Source organism: Scatophagus argus, chromosome 11 (genome assembly GCF_020382885.2).
Source record: "Scatophagus argus isolate fScaArg1 chromosome 11, fScaArg1.pri, whole genome shotgun sequence".
NCBI lineage: Eukaryota > Metazoa > Chordata > Actinopteri > Scatophagidae > Scatophagus > Scatophagus argus.
In genome coordinates, this window is record NC_058503.1 from 7,533,108 (window position 1) to 7,556,154 (window position 23,047).

At 41.1% G+C, this 23,047-nt stretch overlaps 5 protein-coding genes across 5 annotated transcripts; 2 read left to right on the top strand and 3 right to left on the bottom strand.

Annotated features, from left to right (window-relative positions):
• Positions 1–1,002: 1,002 nt before the first annotated feature.
• Positions 1,003–3,197, bottom strand: kctd12.1 (potassium channel tetramerisation domain containing 12.1). The gene has a single exon (XM_046404996.1). The coding sequence runs from the start codon at positions 3,034–3,036 to the stop codon at positions 2,170–2,172; it is 867 nt and encodes a 288-aa protein (XP_046260952.1). The 5' UTR covers positions 3,037–3,197; the 3' UTR covers positions 1,003–2,169.
• A 2,213-nt stretch (positions 3,198–5,410) lies between these two features.
• On the top strand, positions 5,411–8,741 carry acod1 (aconitate decarboxylase 1). Its single transcript, XM_046404764.1, has 5 exons — positions 5,411–5,614; positions 5,809–5,970; positions 6,352–6,441; positions 6,534–6,733; positions 7,629–8,741. Exons 1-5 carry the CDS (start codon positions 5,603–5,605, stop codon positions 8,590–8,592), a joined length of 1,428 nt encoding a protein of 475 aa, XP_046260720.1. The 5' UTR covers positions 5,411–5,602; the 3' UTR covers positions 8,593–8,741.
• zgc:162944 (uncharacterized protein LOC569993 homolog) lies at positions 8,739–11,312 on the bottom strand. The gene is made up of 4 exons (XM_046404765.1): positions 11,065–11,312; positions 9,867–10,038; positions 9,355–9,553; positions 8,739–9,234 (listed from the first exon to the last, which is right to left on the bottom strand). The coding sequence occupies exons 1-4, from the start codon at positions 11,257–11,259 to the stop codon at positions 9,039–9,041; spliced, it is 762 nt and encodes a 253-aa protein (XP_046260721.1). The 5' UTR covers positions 11,260–11,312; the 3' UTR covers positions 8,739–9,038.
• A 791-nt stretch (positions 11,313–12,103) lies between these two features.
• On the top strand, positions 12,104–15,585 carry cln5 (CLN5 intracellular trafficking protein). The gene is made up of 4 exons (XM_046404187.1): positions 12,104–12,334; positions 13,064–13,238; positions 13,889–14,114; positions 14,566–15,585. The coding sequence occupies exons 1-4, from the start codon at positions 12,231–12,233 to the stop codon at positions 15,051–15,053; spliced, it is 993 nt and encodes a 330-aa protein (XP_046260143.1). The 5' UTR covers positions 12,104–12,230; the 3' UTR covers positions 15,054–15,585.
• A 442-nt stretch (positions 15,586–16,027) lies between these two features.
• fbxl3a (F-box and leucine-rich repeat protein 3a) lies at positions 16,028–22,495 on the bottom strand. Its single transcript, XM_046404185.1, has 5 exons — positions 22,210–22,495; positions 20,735–21,116; positions 20,501–20,623; positions 19,777–19,948; positions 16,028–19,546 (listed from the first exon to the last, which is right to left on the bottom strand). Exons 2-5 carry the CDS (start codon positions 21,113–21,115, stop codon positions 18,906–18,908), a joined length of 1,317 nt encoding a protein of 438 aa, XP_046260141.1. The 5' UTR covers position 21,116; positions 22,210–22,495; the 3' UTR covers positions 16,028–18,905.
• Positions 22,496–23,047: the final 552 nt, after the last annotated feature.

Genomic DNA, 23,047 nt, shown 5'->3' on the forward strand with positions numbered 1-23,047 from the left:
ATTCCCTTGAACACCATACGAAACAAAATCCATTGAAAATGGGATTATGTTCAGACGTATTTTATGAGACAGCTTGTGTTTGTTCTGATTGTTTCATCTTAGGTTTCTGATTATTTTTTATTTTCAAGAATGTCTAAAGTAAAAGACTAGCTTGTTGAACCTTCCCGTTTGATAAATAATGATTTACAAAGCATGTGACATGGTCCTGACTATTGAGTTGTAGAGCCAGATGCTGCATCACCTATCAAGATTATGCAGACTAAACCAGTATAATCATTTGGCATGTGATGTGTCTGTCTGTGTCATCTGTTGTCTCTTTCAGTGAGTCCAACTCAAAGATGTCACCAGTAAGTTTCCACCTTTGGTGACATTCTGAAACAAATGATATAGCCATTTTTTTTCTGATTTCTCATTTTTTTAAGTTATAATATGTAACAGGTTCTCACACAGATGTCTAAAAATGACTAGATCTGTCTCAGAGGGCCATAGCAGTGTGACAGTGAGACAGCATGCACAACAGGACTCTGAAACTTAAGTATCTAAATGGAATTCCGCTGTCATTAGATTTATATTTTTGTCACAGTTCAAAATTGTCTTCAGTTAAAAAGACCTGTCTAGATAATTACCAGCTACAGTGAACCTATTTTGAGTCATTTATGACTCCACACTGATCCCCAAACACATCCCATAGATATTTTTTGTTCCTGTCCACCTGGCAAATTCCAGGCCATATTGAACCAGATGTATTTAGCACATAAAATCCAAAGATGTTCCCTCTGGGAGGATGTTCCCAGACCCCTACAGAGGTTACATTGCTGCCTCTGGTCTGGCAGCCCCTGATGTGCTATAATCCCACCAATGGCTCGGAATGTAACGCAATTTTTTTCCATGTTTGTTCGAATGATATTCATAATCCAGGGCTGGCCATACACTAGGCAGTCAAATAATTCCGCTCTCACAGCAGAGGTGCACCAATCCGTTCTCCATTCATCCAGAGTCCCTGGCAGACTGGACCCTCCTATTTGTGTGCAGCTGGACCTTTTCATTATTTACACTTGAATGATAATGGCATCATGTGTGCACAGCTGCACTATTTGCATCCACAAGGCATGCAGCTGAATTTGTGTGACAAAATAGATAGGTGGAAACAGATTCTCTTGCAATATTTATATGCTAACTACATTCAGATGGAGACGTTTTTTGCTCGTGTGCTTTAATAACAGGGCAAAGCTCCATTGACAATAAACATCATGCTTTGAAGTGACAGCTTGCAGGAGTGATAGGCTAAGTCAGAGCCAAGGAAAGTTCATGGTCAAGATTTTGTAAGTCAGTCACAAACACAGTGAGACGTACAGACACATTACATTTCTTACATTTCACTTTCGAGTAGCTCCTTCTGAGTTAAAACAGTGTGACAGATTTTGTCGAGCTGGCAACTGAGGTTTGTGTGTAGGGCATCTCTCTTTGAGGCTAACGCTTTGATTCCCCACTGAGTAAAGTTTAAAAGGCTGGGGGCAGATGAATGCCAGCATTTTGTTGTTCTGTTCTCTCTGCACAGATGTTAAAGAAGACAGGATGATTGGCAAAGGGCTAAGACTAGCAGACAGATTTTATTTCATCTGAACAGGTTAAACAAATACAACTCTACCAAGCAAGCACATACACTTACAATCATGGCAGTAGAACCTATGAGATAATACAAAACTTGTATTCACACATGTGATCAGGCAGGCCTAGAAGTTACATTGACACTGAATACTAACTGCTGCTTGACTGTTCTTGGATCCCATTCAATTCACACAGCACTGAGTCAGATGTGACTGAAACACTGACATGCAGTTCCATGAGATGGAGACGTTGGCGTTTTGTTGGTGTTTTCCACACAGTGGGGCTTTGGATGGGTGTGTCAAATCAGGTGATGCTCCGCTCACCTTGAACGTCCAGATTTCATAATATTCTCTTGACAAACTTTAACACTTGTTGGTCTTTCAGTCTACTCAGGATCATTTTCATGTCTCTGTTTCACTATTCTTGGAATAATGGAGCGATATTTTTGGAGTCGCTCTCCTTTGACAAATGTTACCATTAAAAAACAGCAAATGCAATACTTTGTAAAGGAATCCTCTAGACTGTGGAATGTCTATTTTACATCAACATGTTTACTGTTTGTTATTCCCGACAGAAGACATATTCAGTGTAGCTTGTCCAAATTTTGTCCTCGTTGGGGTCATTGCTGGTGTAGGCGCAGGTGCCTGTGGAGCTGCAGGCCACCATGTGAAAGCCCGCCTCTGTCAGCTTGTCAAATGCCTGCTCTAGAAAATTATACTTCAGATAGTACCGGGATGTGTATCTCTCCGGGGGCCTGTCCGGGTCTCTGCTCTCATTCAGTGTTTCCCCAAACACCTCTTTGGCCAGAGACGTCTTCCCGCAAACCGTGATGCGCGCCACTCTCCTGAATTTGGCGTCGGTTTGGATGTCTCTGCCAATGGTGTACGAGCCGCGGTATCCTATCGTGATATAGCCCGACTTTCTGGAGTCCAGTGATGGGGAGCGCATGGCCCCGCTGACTGACATGGTGCGTAAAGTCTCCGTGCCGCCGGAGGAGCCGCACTGCTGCGCACCTTCCTCCGTGTCACTCTGGCTGATCTCCTCACTGATTGAATTTTCCTTGCTCACCCGGGGGCTGAGGCGTTTGGCAAGATCCCGCAGCTGGAAAAAGTCAGCCTCCCTCTGCAGTCGACTTTTCTCGGGGAAGTAGTCCGGAAGGACCAAGTTCAGGTCTCTGAGATAATCTAGGATGTAGCGGAACAAGAACCCGTCCCTGTCCAAGAAGAAGCGCCCCTTGCTGTCTCTCGCCAACTCCCTTGGGGACTTTTTGCTGAACATGTTCCACAGCAGCGAATCAGGGACGGCGATGAGAGTTTTATGTCTGGTAACATAAACCTGCCCGCCGACATTCAACTCAATAATCTCTGAAAACGGGGAGCTCGAGTCGCCGCAGCTAGACACTCCGCGCTCTGTGTCGGCCAGTGCCATCTTTACTGAGCCGCTGCACTGGTTTGGGATCAGAGGAAACACTGAACAACAAAGTGGCAGCGGCTTGTTTATGAAGCCTGGGCTTACCACGTGCGCGAGTGCGCGTGCGCGACGGAAAGGCGAGTTAAATTGACATTTAATGACTACCTTGCCAAAAATATGGGCAAGTGGTCCTGTGAATGAGTGCCCGTGCAGCTGAGAGAGAGAGAGAGAGAGAAGAGAGAGGGAGGGAGGGAGAGAGAGAGAGAGAGATGGAGAGCAAATCCTTGCAGTCTTCCAGCATCACTTAAAGCAAGCGCCCACGTCTGATTATGTGTCATTTGCTTTTTCCTGTCCTGTCTGGCATAAATATAAATGATGTAGCCCGCCCTCTGCTGATTATTTATTTAATGAATCAATTCTTTTAAGATTTTACGTATGGTACAGAGGAACACAAAACCAGAACCTGCTGCTGGCCAGAATGCCACAGCCTTGAAATTAAGAAATGGTTGGAAAATATGGAAAGAGTGACACCCATTGCAGCTCTGGTGGAAATGCAGCCACCTAACACACTTACTTACACACACACTCTCTCTCTCTTTCTCTCTCTCTCACACACACACATACACACACAGAGTGTTAACCTTCAGACGAGCCCTTTGAAGAAGTGAGGAGTGGCAAAAATGCTCACTCTAAAGGTTTAAAATTCAAACAGGAAGTTCACAGTTAGGTAGATGTACATGAGCAGAAAAACTCAGACTCAGCTTGTTTTTATCACTGAGGAAGACGTTGCATCAACTTCTGAATGATATTCGTTCCCCGAAGACTAAATCAGATAAACCACAACCACTACATGGCTAACCAACAAGCCTTTACCTCACTGGTGGAGTTAAGGGGGGGGGGCAGAGAGTGTTCTCTTGGATGCATTTATGGTAGATAAAACATGTTGACGTGCCCTTTCAGTGGCCCGATATGCATGACAAAGTGATAAAATGTCCTCTACAGTGCCTCTGTGGTGGTGGAAACTTGATAAAGTGGCCAGTAGGATGTCCTTCCAATGGAGAAAACATGATGCAGTGCTGTACAGGATGCCTGCTAGATACACGAGTCTGCCTCTATGTCCCTGTAAAGGCTTAAAGAGTTAATAGTTCCCTGAGTTTTGGTGTGGGAGTTGGTGTAGCAGTTATAACTTCTGAGTCATATAATAACAGTTTTAATCTTAACCAGGGTTTGTAATTGTTTCACTTTAAATTCATAGTGAATTTTGCAATGTGTGGAGAGTGGAGTGTTGTAGAGAGATGACAGGAAATGTGCACAGGGGCGTCACACCACAAAGGTTCCCAGCCAGAATTGAAACTGTGATGTTGTGATTACAACATAACATGCTGTGTCCAGTTGTCCAACTGAATGAGAGAAATACCCACTGGAAAATGACTGATTGAAAAGGACAGACGTGTGTGTGTGAGCTTGAAAGCCAAAATAAATAAATAAATATATATATATTTAAATCATAAAATCAACAGCACATACAGCCACTGGAGGTAAGGCATAAAGACAACATTTACTGAATCTTCTCATCCACGTCAATTAAGAGAAAAAAATTGCAATTAATTGCAATCCCACCCAGTCAGTCCTAACAAGCAAGAATCATTAAATAATAGATGTACATGTATGACATTCAGATTAAAATATTTTTTTCGTTACTGCAGTAGATCCCAGCTACTTAAAATGTGTCTCTGTTTCTGTTAAAAAAGAAAAAAAAGGTCAGGATTGTTGTAAATTTACAACAGCCATTTAGGCCGACCATCGCCCATCTGACAGGGATTCAGGGTCACATCAGGCACAAAACGATTATTTCTCCTGTGTTTATATGCAGACGCACCATCACACTGTTGTGTTGAAGTCATCATGAACTTTTTGGAATATCACAACTGAGGACAGAAAGTTACCAGCTTGTAGTTCTTATTTTCTCAGCTGTTTCAGAGCACATGTGATCATCATAAATGTCATTTCCCTGTTTAATACTTCCCTTTTCAGCAATGAGAATTTCCACAGTCAGTCATCAAAAAAAAAACAAAACAAAAAAAAGAACGGGTTGCGAAAGACAGTAGATAACTGCTTTGTCCAAATTAGTTAGCTGATCCAGAATGAAGTCCTCTTACTGCGATATCATATATTATATTCTCACAGTCCTACAGGGTTAAAAACAGCCAACAGAAATACAACATGGGTTCACTGAGATTCATTCTATTTTTAAATCAGTGATTTTCCTCATCACATGCAGTAGTTACCTATGTCAATGACATAGGTAACATATTTTATATTTGATTGATAACTGAAGCTTTAGTTTTTAAAGTCAAGCATTTATAATTAAAACAAAGGGAAAACAACAAATTTAGTGCTGTAGATTAGGTCAAAAAAGTAAAATGATGACATCCAGTCATTCTGAAAGTTCTTACTTCTCATCATGGTGGTTTTTTGACCATTTTGGAAATTTGGAAGACCAGCCCTCAGATTGCTAAATTACCTATAAAAGACTTCTGCACTTGGATGTTTTGTCACTGGAGGACATTGATGAGGTACAGCAATGCTGCGCAAGGTATGGCTGTTTTCTGTTTTATTTTATCAGCATTTCACTTTACTAGATTCCATTTAGTATTCTGGGTTTTGAAGACAAATAGATGCGGCATATCTTAATTTCTCAGCCTGGTTAGATCCTTCACGACTGTAGTGTCTCTGAAGAGGTTTGCATGTTAGAGTTTTGGACTGACTGGCCCAGTTTCACCTTTCCAGGGTATTACAGAGAGCTTTGGAGTTGCTGTCCATGCCCTCAACACCACCCAGCTGACAGATGGTGTGATTAACAGGAGCAAAAGGATGATGCTGGACACCCTGGGTGTTGGGCTGTTAGGAACCAGGACAGCTGTCTTCAACAAGGCTCTCAAGTACAGCCAGGTACAGCAAAATGCTGGACTAGAGTGGAAGTACACCCCTTTAGATGCTACACATCCACCACATCTCTTTTCATTAGTGTCAGCTTGAGATCATCGCCAAATCTTATCTTTTTGTCCTCATCAGAAATAGTTTGCATTGATCTGATTGCTGATTGTCTTTTTTTTTTTTTTTTTTTTTGAACTAACATATATTAATTGAATTGGTGTGACCCACTGTGATTAATTTAATTTTCTATCAGATGTTTACATTATTTTTCTGCTTCCTAGACTTCTTCACTAGGCCAGTTGATATATGTGACTTGTTTTTCTTCAGTTTTATACATTGGACTACTGAGAGCAGAATTACATCCACTTATCCTTATATTAATTTGTGTGACTGCAGTTGTTTACGTCTGAGGAGAGGAGCAGTGTTTGGGGCAAATCACAGGCAGCTCTTCCTCCTCCTTATGCTGCTTTTGTCAATGGCATCGCGGTAAGCTTGGTCCAAAAATGCATCATAACATATGGAAAACATGAACCTGATATGGCAGTGATTAAACGTCCTGTAACACCGTGTGGTAATAGGTTCACTCCATGGACTTTGACGACACGTGGCACCCGGCTACTCATCCCTCAGGAGCCGTGCTGCCGGCCCTGCTGGCCCTGGCAGAGTCTTTGCCCAGCCAGACTTCTGGTCTTGACCTGCTGCTGGCCTTCAATGTTGGTATCGAGGTGCAGGGCAGACTCATGAGGTTCTCCAGAGAGGCCTACAACATACCTGAAAGGTGAGCTATTTCATATTAACCAACATCAGACTGTTTGTCATTAAGTTAATGTGCTAATTTCCTGTACAATTGTGAGTGAATGTAGTCTGGAAATATTTAACCTTTAAAGAGTTCATCCGCGAAAATCATAAAAAGTACGACACCTACATCTAGTGGTTTCTAGCCGTGCTGACAGTTTTGTTTTCACTTGAGGTTTTAAATAAGGTTTTAACTTGTGATACTCACAGCAATGAAAAATTAAATGAAGAATTCAACTGGCAGAATTGCTTCCCCCCATTTTGATAGTTCATACCTCATTGTCAACATTTTTCACACAGATTGTTTCTTCAGTAGAAAGCAGTTCCAATAAAAAAAAAAAAACATACTAATAATCACAGCAAAGTCTGTGGATTATTCAAAAACAAGCTGCTATTTATATATTATTATATATTAATATATTTTTTAATGCTGTGAGCATATTTATAACAAAAAACAAACAAGCAAAAACAAACCTTTAATGTACAACAGGAGTATCAAAAACTAGAGCCCCAGTTAACACATACTTTCATTATTGATTCATATACCAATTATTTTCTGGAATAATTTGGTTTGGTCTGTAAAATGTCTGAAAATATTAAAAGATACCCATCATAATTTGTGTTCAGTGCAAGGTGATGTCCTTTAAACTTTTACTGTCCAAAACCCAACAATATTCAGCTTTTTGTCCCTGAAGACAAAGTAAAAAGCAGCAAAGACATTTGAGAAACTGAAACCGGCAAATGTTTGGCATTTATGCTTGAAAAATTACTTAAAGAATGTAACCAAATAATTTACCTCAGTCTATCCATTATTAGACTCCAACAGATCCTAATGTTTCACTCATCTTTCCTCCTGTCCCCTCCCCCCACACTCACAGATTCCACCCTCCCAGTGTTGTTGGGGTGATGGGCAGTGCTGCAGCCTCAGCGAAGCTCCTGGGCCTGTCCCCGACACAGTGCCGTCACGCTCTGGCTATCGCAGCCTCCTCTGCTGGAGCTCCCTTGGCCAACGCTGCCACACAAACCAAACCTCTCCATGTAGGTAATGCTGCTCGGAGAGGCCTGGAGGCGGCTCAGCTGGCCCAGATGGGTCTGGAGGGAAATCCAGTCATCCTGGATATGGACTGCGGGTTTGGGGTTTACTACAAGGACTACAGCCCTTCAGCGATGGCATATCCCACATCTAGTGACTTTAAATGGATCCTGGAAGATCAGGATGTGGCCTTCAAGCGTATCCCCGCTCATCTGGGGATGCACTGGGTTGTGGATGCAGCGCTGGCAGCCCGTGCAAAGCTAGAAAACACAATCTGGAACTTTGACCTCAGCCAGATAAGGCGGGTCACACTTCGAGTGCCTCCGTCCAAGTACATTGACTGCCCCTTTCCTACCACAGAGCACCAAGCTAGGCATTCATTTCAGTTCAATGCCTGCTCCGCTCTACTGGATAACAAAGTGACGGTGTCCTCCTACACTGAAGCTCACGTTAACCGCCCCGCTCTGAAGGAGCTCTTGTCCAAAGTCAAGGTGGAAACCCCAAAGGTCAACCAACCCAGCTTTGACAAGATGTACTGTGAGGTTGAGGTTGAAACACATCAGGGGCAGAGTTGCACAGCCAGGTGTGATACCTTTTATGGCCACTGGAGGAAGCCACTGAGTCAGGAGGACCTGGTGGGGAAGTTCAGTGTTAATGCTTCATCAGTGTTGTGCACAGAGGGAGTGGAGGGCGTGATTGATGTGATAGAAAACATTGAGAAAGTGAGGGAAAGCTCAGTCTTGGGCTCATATCTGAGAATGACAAGTAGTCCACACGAGCAGCTCTACAACTCAGCTCGGCTTTGGTGATTTTACTTCGTTTGATGAAGCCAGTGTAGTGAATGTGTTCTATCTAATCTAATCTAATGAAGTCATTTAATATTTTAAACCTGCAAAAGTGTAAGAAACATCATAATGTAAATATTTTACGCTCCAAATAAAGTGAAAGGATAAAGTGACCTTTTACGTTTTATTGCATTTTTTTGTACAATACCAGAACTGCAGTTGATTTTCCAATCGAAATCACCATCATGACAGTGAACCGCTGCATCAGACCATACAAATACAAACTGTTAACACTGAGTCAAACAGAGACGTCTGCAAAATCAATGGAGACCACACTGTGCACATTACTGCTACAAATGTGTACTTTAACAGTCCTGGGAAGTGCTTTTTATCAAGGAGTTATTGTTCTGCAGGCAGCTATTATTAAGCTTGCTAAAATGATTCAGGTATCCTTGGAGCTATTAGTAGAATCACACAAGTTTCAGGACATCCCGCACCATCGCTCCAATTCCATCGAATATCTCGTGAATTGGAGCATTGCACATGAAGGCACAGGTGGTGACCAGCTTGTTCTTCTGGTCCACGTGGCTCTCGCTGACACTCTTGCTCACATGTTTGCAGCCCAACTGGTTGATGGCCGCTGCAGTGTCAGTGGTGTCGGGATACCTGAGAGGCAAAAAGAAAAAGGACGAACCACATGATTAGCTGCTTAGAGGGATTCGAAGCTTTGTTACATACATAATCAGCAAGCGTATTGAAATGAAATGTGCTCTCAGATGGACTCACTTGTCATCCTTCTCGAGGCCAACGGTGACCTCACAGCCGGGAAACACTTTAGCAGCCAGAACAGGTGAGATGCAGCAGAGGCCGATGGGCTTCCCCTCGCCGTGAAACGCCTGCAGCGCGGCCTTCACCTCGTCATTAACTGAGCAGTCCTTCCCCTGTACTGCCCACGTACAGAGGTTCTTCGCTGCCCCAAAACCACCTTTAAGACATCGCAAAAATAAGACTAATTTATACATTAATCACCACGACAGAAATGTGTGTTTCACCTTTAGAACGGACGGACAGCGACAATATTGATTTTTTGATGCTACTGATATCTGGATTATCGATAGGCGTGAAAAAGGAATTTGTTTATTGTAAAAAAAATCCACAGGAGTGCAGTGGAAGGGACAAATTATGTTTTGTTCTTATAAAATCGTTCCTGAACAAAAAACTCCAAAGGACCGAAGGAAAGAAGTTTTAAAAATATTCATTGTTCTCCCTAACAATTTTGTGCAGATCTGTGAACAAACCTGGGAATATAATTGCGTCATGGTCTTTGACACTGAGTTTAGACAGGTCCTGGATGTTTCCACGAGCCAGCCTTGCGCTCTCCACCAACACATTTCTCTTCTCCTCAGATGGTTCACCTTTCAGGTGATTCACCACATGCATCTGGTCAATGTTGGGGGCAAACATGTTAACCTGCAGAAGATACAGCAAAGATAGCATGAGATACTATTTTAATAACATAAAACTAGACACTATAGGACAGCTGTTGATCTTTTTCAGATTCTTCAGTCATAGATTGTGAATACATAGTTAAAAATAGTCATCATACATTCCTGAAATCCAACATGATGTTACCTAATGGCTTGTTCTGTTAGACATTTCATAACCTAAAGCTATTTCATTTACAATATATAAAACCAAAAGAGCAATAAATCCTCTCATTGGGGCAGCTGCAATCAGAGAATGTTTTGCTTAACATACAACTTAGATTAGCCAGCCATCAATAGTGTTGTCAATTACTCATCAGCATCGATTAATTTATCAATTTAATTGAGTCACCTAATCTTGAAGAGCTCTGCTGAACGCACACACTCACTCACATTTTGGTGTTGCGTCACAATGTTTTGTGATACTGTGTTGATTCTCAAAAACACAGTACACATTTTGAAATACTTTAATTTTATGTTTTTCAAGTAAATTGATTTATTTTTGGTGATATCAGTAAATGCTGATTACCTTGCTCAGACTGCACAAGTACAGCTATGATGTTGAATGTCACAGAGACCCCACTGTTCCGATTGCATGAAAAAGTGAACCATTTCTGGCTCAGATTTTCTGCATATAGCGGCGTGTTTACACTAAGAGCGCCCACAATGGACATGGAAATACATTAATGAGGGAACTCGGAAAGGTCAGCACGGCGGAGGAGCCATTATAGTGACAGTGAAAGTCGCAGTTCTGAGACAGACCTGAAAAAACGGCAGTTCAGGATAGCACAAAGGAAGTTACTTTCACAGTAGAGCAGTGAATGTCTTCGTCTTCAGTTTAGGCAAAGTTAAGAGTAGCAGGCCACAATGGAAGCTACTGATTATGGCGCTACAGCGAGTATCTCTCTCTCTCTCTCTCTCTCTCACACACACACACACACACACACACACTAAACTGCACAACATACTGTATCAGCAGCACTTGTGGATGGAAGCTGTCCAGCAAACTTACACTTGCTCCTCCTCTGCTCAGGTGGACCAAAACAGCGGAGGCCTCGTGGATCTCACTGCCGTCATAAACTCCACAGCCCGCCAACACCACAGCCACGCGCTTAGCCATTTGTGTTGAGTAGTAACTTTTATTTACTGTCTGAATGGTCCTGAATGTCAGTAAACTGCGTCCACAGTGCTGCAGCAGGGTGAGCATGGCGGACTGTCAACGGAGAGGACGCCCCTTCTGCTACGCCTTCTTCTTCTGCTATGAATCCAGGCTTCTCGGTCCTTTAGCGCCATCGTGTGTGTAAACCGGCGCACTGCTGCTTTCCCGCAGGTCATCGAGGCTTTCTAAGTAGGCCTAAAGATCATTTCGCAGAGGAAACGCAGCTGTTAATTAACACGGTATAACACATTTCTTTGGCAGCCATTAAACCATTTAGTAGACAACTGTGTCTGACATCTTTTTATTTCAAGTTTCCTCTGAACTTAAAAGTGAATTACTCCAGAACATAATTTGTCAAACCAAATAATTTAAGTTTAGATTCTTACCTTTTTTTCATTTTCAGTTATCCATTGAACTCAGCAAAATGCATAAAAAATAATTAAATGTATTCAATTAAATCATACTGTACATGTGTTGGAATTAAATAGTTTGACACTGAAGTAAATATACTAAGAAAAGAAAGAAATTATCATGCAATAAAATGCATGACTTCAGGCTAAAATGAGTAAATATCAAACACACAGAAATGAGTTGCTCATTCGGTATATTCAAATTATGTGACATGTGATTTTTGTTGCTGTTGTTGTTGATCAAAGTTTGTCCTTGATTATAGGGGCCCAGAACCGAAACAAAAAATTAAGAAATACCAGAGAAAAGTCCGTTACTTTAAGGATAACTAAAATAAAAATGTTGTTTACAAATAAAGAATATTATATTTTATGCATTCGTTGAATTCTTTACGTTAAATCTAATTAATTTCCTCACTTATTTATGTGTAAACTCATTTCCTGATCTTGCACAATGTTATTTAGCGCACGAGTAACTCTTGTCATGTGATTTCGTTTCAGCAACAAAACCACGTGACCACTGATGAGGAAGTGAGCACAGATGGGGGGGAAGAAGCTGCGAAGGCTGACTCTGTAACGTCTGCTCGTGTCGTCTGTTTTTGGCGCTTCAGTATGACACACACGGAGGCTGTGGTGTGTTTAAACCTGCTCCTGTTTCTTCACGTTGTCGCTCGGCTCGACGCTGATGGACGGCAGCAGTGGCCCGTTCCTTACAGGTACTAAGACAGTAAACCTTCTTCTCTCCATGCTGACTTGTAACATGAAGTCATGTGACATACAGAAAATAAAGTGCCTCTCTCGAGGAAGTCTAAACTTCAGTCTTAAAAACACCAATATTGTTTATTATTCGGTGTTTGTTTGTCACATCAGTCACATGAAGAAGTTACTCTTGCCCACAGCTGCTAATCAGACATTACCTGAATTTCAGCCACAGCTTCCTTACTGTCACATTCAGGGATTAGTTGCAGTGGTGTTTTAGCTGATCTGAAAGCAGTTTGTCAAGTTACATATGGTGCCAAACTCTTTGGACTCTTTGGAAACTTTGGACTCTGGAGCATTTAGCTTTATGAACATGAGAAATCAAACTTCCTGGTTATGGCGTTTTGAATTGTTTTGAATTTATGCCACAGCAGTAAAGAGTCAGAGATGAAGGTATTGATTTTATGACAATAATTGATGAAAGTGATTGATACAGGCCAGTCTTAATGTTGTGGGTGTCTGGGATTCCCATGTCAGTAGGCTCTGTTCATTACCAAAAGGCAAAATATGACATTTTTATTATGCCTTTTTTTAATGATTTAACTATATGAAAATGGTCAAATCTGAACTGAACAGGAACCCCAGTGACCGCATGCTGGATGTAATCATGTTACAGAAAAAGGTTTTGTTGTGGCGCACGCTCTCCTTGGCGTTGACATGTTCGGCTTTCTTCACGTCACCAACAGACGTTTTGATCATCGGCCCTCTGTGGACTCTTACTGTGAAGCTCTCTACCCGTTCTGTCCCACCGGAGACCGAGATGGACGGATTCCCACCATGAGGGACAGTGACGTCATCTCAGTTTATCGACTGCAAACGCCTGTGTGGGAATTCAAGTATGGAGACTTGCTGGGGAAATTTGTAAGTGGGTTGTCTTCTTATTATCAGTTAAAACTTGTTGCTGATGTTTCTTTGTACAGAACCACGTTGAGGCCAGGTTTGGAGTTTAATCTGAAATAAAATGTGTGTGTGTGTATATTTTAGTTAGGAATAAAATTGCCCAAAAAGAACTTATCTTTCACTTTTTTTCTTTCAAAGATTATCTTGTTTGTTGCACATTATTCTATGCTATTTTGGTGAAATTGGCTGTTCCTTTTACCATTTTCTTGGTAATTTTTATTAAACTCATATAACAAATTAGCAAAAAATAAATAAAAACCTTAAAGTAATTTGTCTTGTGTTCCATCTAGTTAACCAAACTGGTAAAATGAAGATTTTGTCAACGAAAATAATTAGATAACCAAAACTGAATGTGGTCTCCAAGGGATAAAACATCCATCCTTAGCACAGGTTTTCTTTTCCTTGTTGATAACTATATTCTCTGAAGAAGATACTGCAGTGTCGCTGTAGATGGTAAAACATCCTATGTGTGACTTGGACAGGCTATTAAATATAGAGAGTCTGTTAAAATGGAAGTGTGACTGTATTCACAGAAACCCAGCTGTACACCCCACCCCACCCCCCATGTCCACACACTGAGAGCCAGTGTGATGTGTCTGTTTGCTTCACAGCATATCATGCATGATGCCATTGGGTTTAGCAGTGCAGATACTGGGGCCAACTACACCATGGAGTGGTATGAGCTGTTCCAGCTGGGTAACTGCACCTTCCCTCACCTCAGACGTGAGGTCTATGCACCTTTCTGGTGCAACCAGGGAGCTGCCTGCTTCTTCGAAGGCATCGATGACTTACACTGGTCACAAAATGGCACCTTGGAGAAAATTGGAGAAATCACAGGTGAGGCTTGATGTGTGTGATCTCGCATCGCTGCTCATAGAGGCCAACGGAAAACACAAATACAGTGTGAGAGGTGGTATGGGGGCTGATCCTCTCACATGTAACATCTTTAAAAGATAAGGCTGGTGATAATCTACATGTGAAGTGTGTCCTCTGTACCTCATATAGTTTATTTCTCTGTTGAGTTTTCTTTCTCCTCTATTCTTCAGCTACTAAAAACTCATCAGTGAGCCCCACAGTTGCACCTCATTATTTTGTGGTTTTCTTTGAGTGAGTCCCATGTTTTTCAACTTCCTGTTGTTGTAAATACTCACTAGTAGGACAATTATGTATTCATCCACAGGTGAAAATAGTCCCTGGCACCAGTCAAACTCTGGCTCCTTTTGTTGGACTTCCTACTTGACACTTGGTCTTTTTGGTATTAAAATGTTTTCTTTCTTTCTTTCTCTAGGGTCCCAGTTTAATGACATGGCCCACTGGGTCCAGGGCGACAATGAGACTGGGATCTACTATGAGACATGGACAGTTCGTTCTGACCCCAGCCCAAACGCCACAGTGTGGTTCGAGTCTTACGACTGCTCCCAGTTTGTCCACCGCACATACAGGAAACTCACTGAGCTGGGAGCCAAACTAACCAGCAGAACTCAAACCAATTACACCAAGATCTACCTGTACAGCGGAGAGCCCACCTACCTCGGCAACGACAGCGCCATATTTGGACAGCCCGCTCTAAAAAATCTGGCGGTGGACATCCGCACATTTTACTACACATTCAGACCACACCAGTCGGTTGTGGACCTTGCCATCAGTCTGTTCCAGGTTTACAAAAAGGTTGTGCTGGACAAGAGCTTCTACCTCTACTACAACTTTGAGTACTGGCATCTGCCAATGAAGCCTCCTTACATGCAGATTACATATGAAGAGGTGCCTTTGCCTTAACGTGAGACGTTTATTGCAGTGTTTTCTTCAAGGACTTCAAATAATAACTCTTTCAGAAATGATTCATCTATTGTTGTTTCTCTGCTTTAATTTCTTTAATTAAAGGATGTCCAAAAACCAATGATATTAACAATTAACAAAAAAAAAACTTTTTGGAGTTTTGCTGAATTTTCAAAATAGTTGTTGGGGTTCAAAGTTCATTCTTGACTCAGGAAACAGCAGCTAACAGTCGAGGTCCTTTTAGTGCCTCTTCTGCAGTTTCCAGTCATTCATTTTGCAAAGCCGTTTTTAAATATTTAAAACTGTGCATTGTTTTTTTTTTTTTGTTCATTTTGTTTGCAGTCCTCTTCATTACTGCCTTTGTTGGTACACAATGCACTTGAGTGACACACGTGATCACAGTCTGTATGACTGTGTACATCTGTGCAAGGTGGTCAGTTATTCTTGGTATGTATGTGATGGGATGAGCATTTTGTGTTAAAAGTCATCTTTTCTGCAATGCTATTAAAAACACTAAGGCTTTCCAGATCCATAAGCAGGTGCCTAAATATTTTAGATTGCTGGGGTGAATATATAAACTTTGTCTCAGATTTAATGTGTGACATCTACACCTCTAACAAAAACACAGGTTGGATGTATGCACTTAAGGAAAACTCCAAAGCAAAATGCCTCCGGCTGCTGCTGTTGCTGGCCCGGAGACATAAAAATGTGTATGTGTTTTTATTTAATTAGTAATATGCATAAAAAATGACTGCAGTGTTTGGAGATGAATGAGATGCAAGAGGTGCATTCACTATTTTTTTTTTATATTTTTATTAACATTATAAGATCACATGTCTAAAACAACTTTAATTTCAAGACAGGTGACCAGTAAAGCAAAGCAGACAAAGCATTTGCCATACAGAAGCAAAACAAAAAGACAGTATTGTCAACACCAGCTTACTTCTAATAAAACTTGGAGGACCGTGAACAAATGAGGTTAAAATAGCTGTATTTAAGTTTTACTCATCCATCTGAATTTTCCAGTAAAGACAAAAGGAAAATGATTCAAATCAGTCAAGTATGGCAACACAACTTTCACTTCAGAACTGTTATCACCGCAGCTGTCTAATGTGCTGCACAAATTATGAAAACGTTTCAGGAGATATGTTGCTGTTCCACTGAGATGCTAATGCACATGAGCACAGACTATCAGCACAGGAATCTACTTCAGTGATAAGAGACCAACACCATCAACAGACTCATGTTAGTTCAATCCAGTAATAAGAAGCAGCACTCAGTAAGCGTGACAGTTTTAGCCGACATGAACAAAAGAAATTAAATTGGAAAAAGAAAACTTAATCGAAATCTAGATTATCTTCAGACCGTACTTCTATCCACTTGTTAAACTTCTTACAATCTACCTTATTCTGGACTTTTTTTCCCCACGTACTGTATATTCCAGTTAAATTTCTTCTAACGTTAAATTAATTACTGTATTTCTTTAAAAAAAATCTCCCTAATCTGGTGATTGTGGAGAGGCCATGCAAATCAGCACTGCTTTCTTCTCCTGAAATTCAAGTAGGTGTAATTCAGCTTCATTTTCTTTTAGTGATATCGTCCTGCTCGCAGTTTAAGACAAAAGTGATAGCATTCCTCTGCAGAAAGAGTGCAGGGTTTAATTCACTGACTGCAATATAAATTAATCTTTTTCCTGGTTTTGTATTGGATTAAACTTACTTGCCAAAAATCTCTCCTGTGCAATGACAAATGATTGTAGTTGCGGATTAAAAAAAAACAAAACTTTTCGATGACCTGCATGTAACAAAATCATCGCAACAGAAGTAAAAGTGTCATAACAAAAAAAGAAAGAAAACTTATCTTGTGGCTGGTCTGCTTGCTGGTTATAATTATAACGATTGCTTCTTTTGTATAACTGAAAAAGAAATTCATTACAAAAGCAGTATCCATATCAATAAATTACACAGCTTATCTTCTCTAGAGACTAAGGTATGAAAAAGATCCATCTAGTAAAGTATAACTCGCACTCTGGTTTTATAAAAGACACAAGCCATTGGCTAAGGAAACTTCAAACCCTGACAGAGGGCGAAATAAAGAAATAAGTACATTTCTATTCATAATAATCAAACACACAGCGTTTTATATACAGATGCATTTGACTTCCTTCTTAAAGGAAAAAAAGTTTGTTTCACTCCTCTGACTTGCCAAATCTCTTTTAACTGAAATGAATGGATGTTTTGGACAGAAGCATGAGCCATATCTGCAAAGACAATGTTTGTAATGACAAGATGATTACTGCTTCCTCTCCTACATGTAAGATGTGGTAACAAGATACAGAGCAAATAAGGGCTAACAGGAAAGCAGATATTCACAACAGGTTTAGAGCTTGAACAGGCAAATAACAGAAGATGCAAATGAAACCTATTTAGGAAATATAATTTAATGCACCTGAGAGACACAAAGGGTTAGTTTTGGATTCCCAGCATGCATTGTGAGCTAACAGCTACAGATATTAATCTATAGGATTGTTATGAAGCAATCTGATCATGAAGGTCAGATACTCACCAATATCTACCTCCAAATTCAGACATTTCTTTATTTACATACAATTACCTCTAGTAATTGTACCTTTATTACTTCAATATGACGTCCTTGGTATCCTGATTCAACAGAGCCCCAGTACAGTGTAAAAATCATCATCTGAATCTGGATCCAACTAGTAGGAACTGGAGCATCAAAAGACTGTTTCCTTCTTTTCACTAGGGCAGAAAGACTCGTCTTTTTCCGAACTATCATTTGGTATATGATCTAAGGTGCTTAAGAAATCTATGACTGTACAGAAACCTTATTTATACAAAACAGAGAAATTAACTTTGTCAAGCCAATTGATGTGTGGTGCAGCAAAGAAAAAAAACTGCCTAACTTGGAGAAAATAAAACTCTATGGCAATCAACACTGTACAGGTTCACATCACAAAGATAGAAACCCATATATACATTTATGTTTCTCTGCTAGCTAACTTCTAACATTTTTCACAATCATGTTTTTTGTTTTTTTGTTTTTTTTTGGGATGCATGACGGAGCTCTGGCGAGGAGGGAAAAAACAAACAAACCCAAAAACAACATGCCATCGACTCTACTGCTGCTCTTTACGTTTAAGTTAGTTTACAATTAGGTGTAGGATCCAGTCACTCTTCTGCAAAATAAAGTAACACCCCCCTCCCCCCCGACAAAACACCAACTGTCACATACTATATACAAATAACATTGCAGCCATCTCAAACTTCCAATAAAGTTATTTTGTTACAGAGTGCAGAGCTGCTTATCTCAAAATGAATTTAAGTAGGCCATGTGGTAGTGTAACAACATGCAATTGTGCACCTAATTGTCCCAAATTATTCCACAATCTTAAAAAACATTAAAACACACACTCACATTCGCTCGCACACACACACACACAACTCTTTCTCATAATATAGATTACAATGTCCATATAACTCTATTTGCAGTTATAAAAACACTGCTTTTTAGTTGAATGATTCCCCCTGCACTAGTCCATGTGCTCACTGTTAAATAAGTGAAAAAGCCAGACTGATGAGTTCCATTTTGAAGCTAACAGGCAAAGATTGATGTGGTATTTGCATGACATGATAACATTGCGCAGCAGTCACATGCCACATTATATCCCTGCCCTGTACACAGGAGTTCAGCATGTTTATGCTCTTCATGTTGGCACCAAACATTCCACTACACCTGAGCTTCTAAAGGCCTTTCAGTGCAAACATGGAGCCCATCAATGTTCCATACCACAAACCATATGAAGTGAACTCTGTGTGCCTCTTTGGCTTCACTTTACCAGGTCGGCATCATGTCGGGAAACCAGACCCGGCCCAGGTGCTTAGAAACCTCCCAGTGGATCTCATCCAGGCTGTATTTGTGATCTGGAATCAGCACCTCCTCCATGATGGACAACTGGGAAAGCCTCCGACCACACATCTTGACAAACTCCACAAACGCACTACAGGAAACTTCGCACTCACCCAGGCCGATGGCCGACAGCTGGGTGCAGTGCTTCGCGATGCGGATCAGCTCCTCATCCAGAGGACGCAGGCCGTTGGCACACACCACCAGTTCCACCAGACGAGGGCAGTGGAGACCAACGCGGCCCAAGACCTCCTTACTGACTGAGCGACCAAAGTAGAGGTGGGTGACAGGGATCTCCTCATTGAAGAAAGGGCCAAACTCATCCTCATAGAGGAAGAAGTACATGACCAGGTTGAATTTGGGCGAGTGCCGCACCATGGCATCCCAGCTGCTCTTCTTAATGGTGTGGAAGTGCTGACCGGGGTTCTCGCTCACCACATCGATCCTCAAGTGTTCCAGGTGGACGTGTTTCTCCGAGGAGAGAGCCAGCAGGAGTTCATCGCTCAAGAGGTGGTAGTTAAGTGCAAGCTCTCTCAGCCCGTGACACTGGTCTGCCACACACAGGATCCCTGCAAATGTGACAATGCCAGTCATTATCATAGCTGACAATTAAAAACGGTTCAGGGAAATGCATGCAAGAGGTACAATCAGTACAACCACATAGCAGTTCAGGCATAACACAGTGAACAATGACAACAGTGTTTGAGAGCAGAGGAGAAAATTACAGGTTCCAAATAAACCACAGGATGGAAACTCTTAGAGCATTGTGAGTCTGAAAAGCAAATGAAAGTCTTTGTACCTGCTGGGGAGACATGAGGGCAGCTGCTCATCTTCAGCAGTTTCAGGGTGTCACTGTTGTTGGCCACCAGCACCTTCAGTGATGGATCGTCCACTGGAGTGTCGTCAATCTTCAGCGAAGACAGCGATTTGGAGTTGACAAACACCACAGTCAAAGCTGAGATGAAATGAGACTGTGGAAGGACAAAAGTGGATTACACAAAAAATTATTACTCAATTACACAATGAATTATAATAGATTGGTATCATAGATTTCAATAAAACCCAGTGACTCAGATTCACTACTAATTCAAACTGCAACTGTCAATAAGAGACTAACTTTAATATGTTAAGATTACTTATTTTTAGAAAACTTAGAATAGAAACATTTTCACATGAAAGCCTGTCAGAGCTTTAATTTACACCCGTTCTAAGAGACATTTTTGATGAAAGGGGTGCTAAAAGGTGTTGTATTCAAAAACCAGACTATATGCATAAAAAAATTCAATGAAGATAACCTGTAAGAGTTTGCCAGGGTAGTATGATAAAGACTATGACATTTCACAGAAAGATTCTCAGAATGCACTCAGAGAGAGACAAAATAAATCTTAAAAATATCATTCTATGTCATCTGGAGGCCTTGAAAGAAATTATACCAAACTGTCCTTGGCCATGCAAAAGAACAAACACTGCTTTTCAGCCCCATCCTCAGAGTGGAGTACCCATCGTGTTTATGTGAATTCTACCTTTGGAACCTCCATAAAACTGGGCCTGGCTGTAGAGATGAGCCCCAAGGTCTTCAGTGAGCAATTCACCAACTGTGAAAGAATGTCACAGGCTGCCTCTGCAGACTCTGTGCTACTGTCCACCTGGCAAGTACAAACAAGATCAGATGTTATTTCAGCAATACAAAATCACCAGATGGAGTATGCAAATTGTTAACAGTTAAGCACAGAACACGAATGCTTTCCCACACTCACCTTGAAGCTGACATACTGCAGGTGGTTGGAGTGCCTCTTTATGATCTGTTTGATGAGGTCTGGATGTGTGGCCTTCAGGTAAGAACTGGCTGGCTGGTTAAGCTCAAATTCAAAGCAGCGCCACAGCTCTGGCATGTGGAAAGCCTGGTTCCAGCCACGGCACACCTGTGAGGCATAAGCCCGATCCAGCAGGGGGAGGTACTGGAAGATGTGTAGCAGGAGTTCCTGAGGCAGACGTGCCCAGTCGCTGTCTGGTGACCCACTGGCTCCCACTGCCTCAGACTCCTCGCTTGTCTCCTTCCGCACCTTCTTGCGAGCCTCCGGTGGGCTTTTACTGGAGGAGCTATTGCTGCCCTCCTCTCCTCCCTTCATCCGCTTCATCCTGAGAAATTGAGATAACAAGCTAGTTGTAGTCCAGCATAGCAAAGCAAACATTATTTATTTTTATTTAAACTATGCAACATAATTACACTGATTAATAAATTGATTTTACTGAACCCCAAACAATACGATTGCTTTGGGCTGCCTATTCCAAACATCAGTCCTCTCTGACATGAATGGTCCTCATGTGGATGACCCTAATAATCAAACAATCTATTCTTACTTTTGACAGTAGACCGGGGTTTCAAACTCCTGTCTGATCCCAACTTTGGCAAATCAAGCACTACAACAGTTAAACCTAAAAATATTTTGTATTTTGAGGAGAAGTTTCCTATTTCAAAAACACCTCTCATCATAATGAAATCACTGCCTTTGATAGATTATATGAATGAAAGTGTGATTTGACTTGTAAATGTGACTGTATGTAAGTTTATGTGCGGACTCTCTGGACTTTCTCACTTTAATAGGCTTCTGTATCAACTGCAACAACATGTGCATTCATGCAACATTTAAGGGAATAGTTGTTTTTGCTGTCTGCTGGTTAAGTTTAGGTCCATTATAAAAAAGGCCAATGGAAAAATAAATGCTCACAGTAAAAATATAATCGGGTGTTGATAAAAGACACAGAAACGTTAAATTATTGCTTATTCCAAATAAAACGTATCTGTTGCATGGTATGACGTTAAGCTGTATTAGCAGGAGGCCATGCTTAGACAGGTAACTATCAATGCTGATGTTACACGCAGAGCAGAACATATAAATAGCTGACTGTGCAACTTGCCGAACTGCACCTACGCTCGGTTTAAATTGAGTTAACAAGAAAGAAGAAATTCGCGTAACGTACATTAACACAACAGCGCCCCTTACAGTACCCGTTAGCTTAGCTAGCTACATTACACGTCAAATTTACACGAGAATTAACTGCATTCAACGGCATCTATAGAGCAAACTCGCAGTAGATATAAACGTCCAAGTAATATTTAGCCCACACTGTTAATGCGAATATTCAAGATTATTTACAGAATGAATCACAACTCATTTCATTCTGTGATATTTGCTAAAACACAGCTAGCCAGCTTGATCAACCATCGTACCTTGTTGTTTACACTCTGCTAGCTCACTAGCTGTTAGCAGGAAAATCCGACCACTGATATGACACTTCAGCCCGGGCCCACGCTGGAAAAGTTCATTCGCACCAACCAAATAACACGCATCGGAGATCAATAACCAAGCCAGCTGACGATAGAGAAGACGTAAAAGATGTTTTCAATGAAGAAGCGGCCAGAGCCAAGCACCTCCGTTCAGCTGACCCAATTCCTTCGCGGGAGTTACTGCCCCCTAAACCTGAAATGGCGAAATGTTGTTGTGACAGCAGCGATGCACCATGGGAAATTCAATGCGAAATGGCTGTTGGAAAAGATCGTTTGTGTCAGAAAGATGACTCACCCAATAGTCAAAAATATATATACAGACATTAGCTCCTGTCTCCGTTGCTATTATAATGCTATAATGTAAAATGTTATTAACTTCATCCCCCGTTTATTGATTATGAAAATATCCCCATGTTGCCCAGTTGCAGACAGTCTTTGCTTTGTGAATGTATCATTAAAACTAATAAAATTCCATGTGTTTGTCTGTGGAAATTCACTTGTAAAACATTTTGTTTGACAATATGAATGACAAACAGCAAAAATAAAACATTTTGAATGCTATTAATGTTTACACTCTTGTAACATAACCCTTACATGGGTGCTGTAGGCCAGTAGGGGAGTTTATACTGACGTTCAGTAAAACTACCGAAGTTTAGCATCAGTAAATAAATGGCAGTGATATATCTTGGTATTTCTCTCATCTCTGCTGAGATTTACAATAGTTCCACCCTATTTATGTTGGTATGTACAAAAATAAGGTATACAGGAAATATCACTGAAG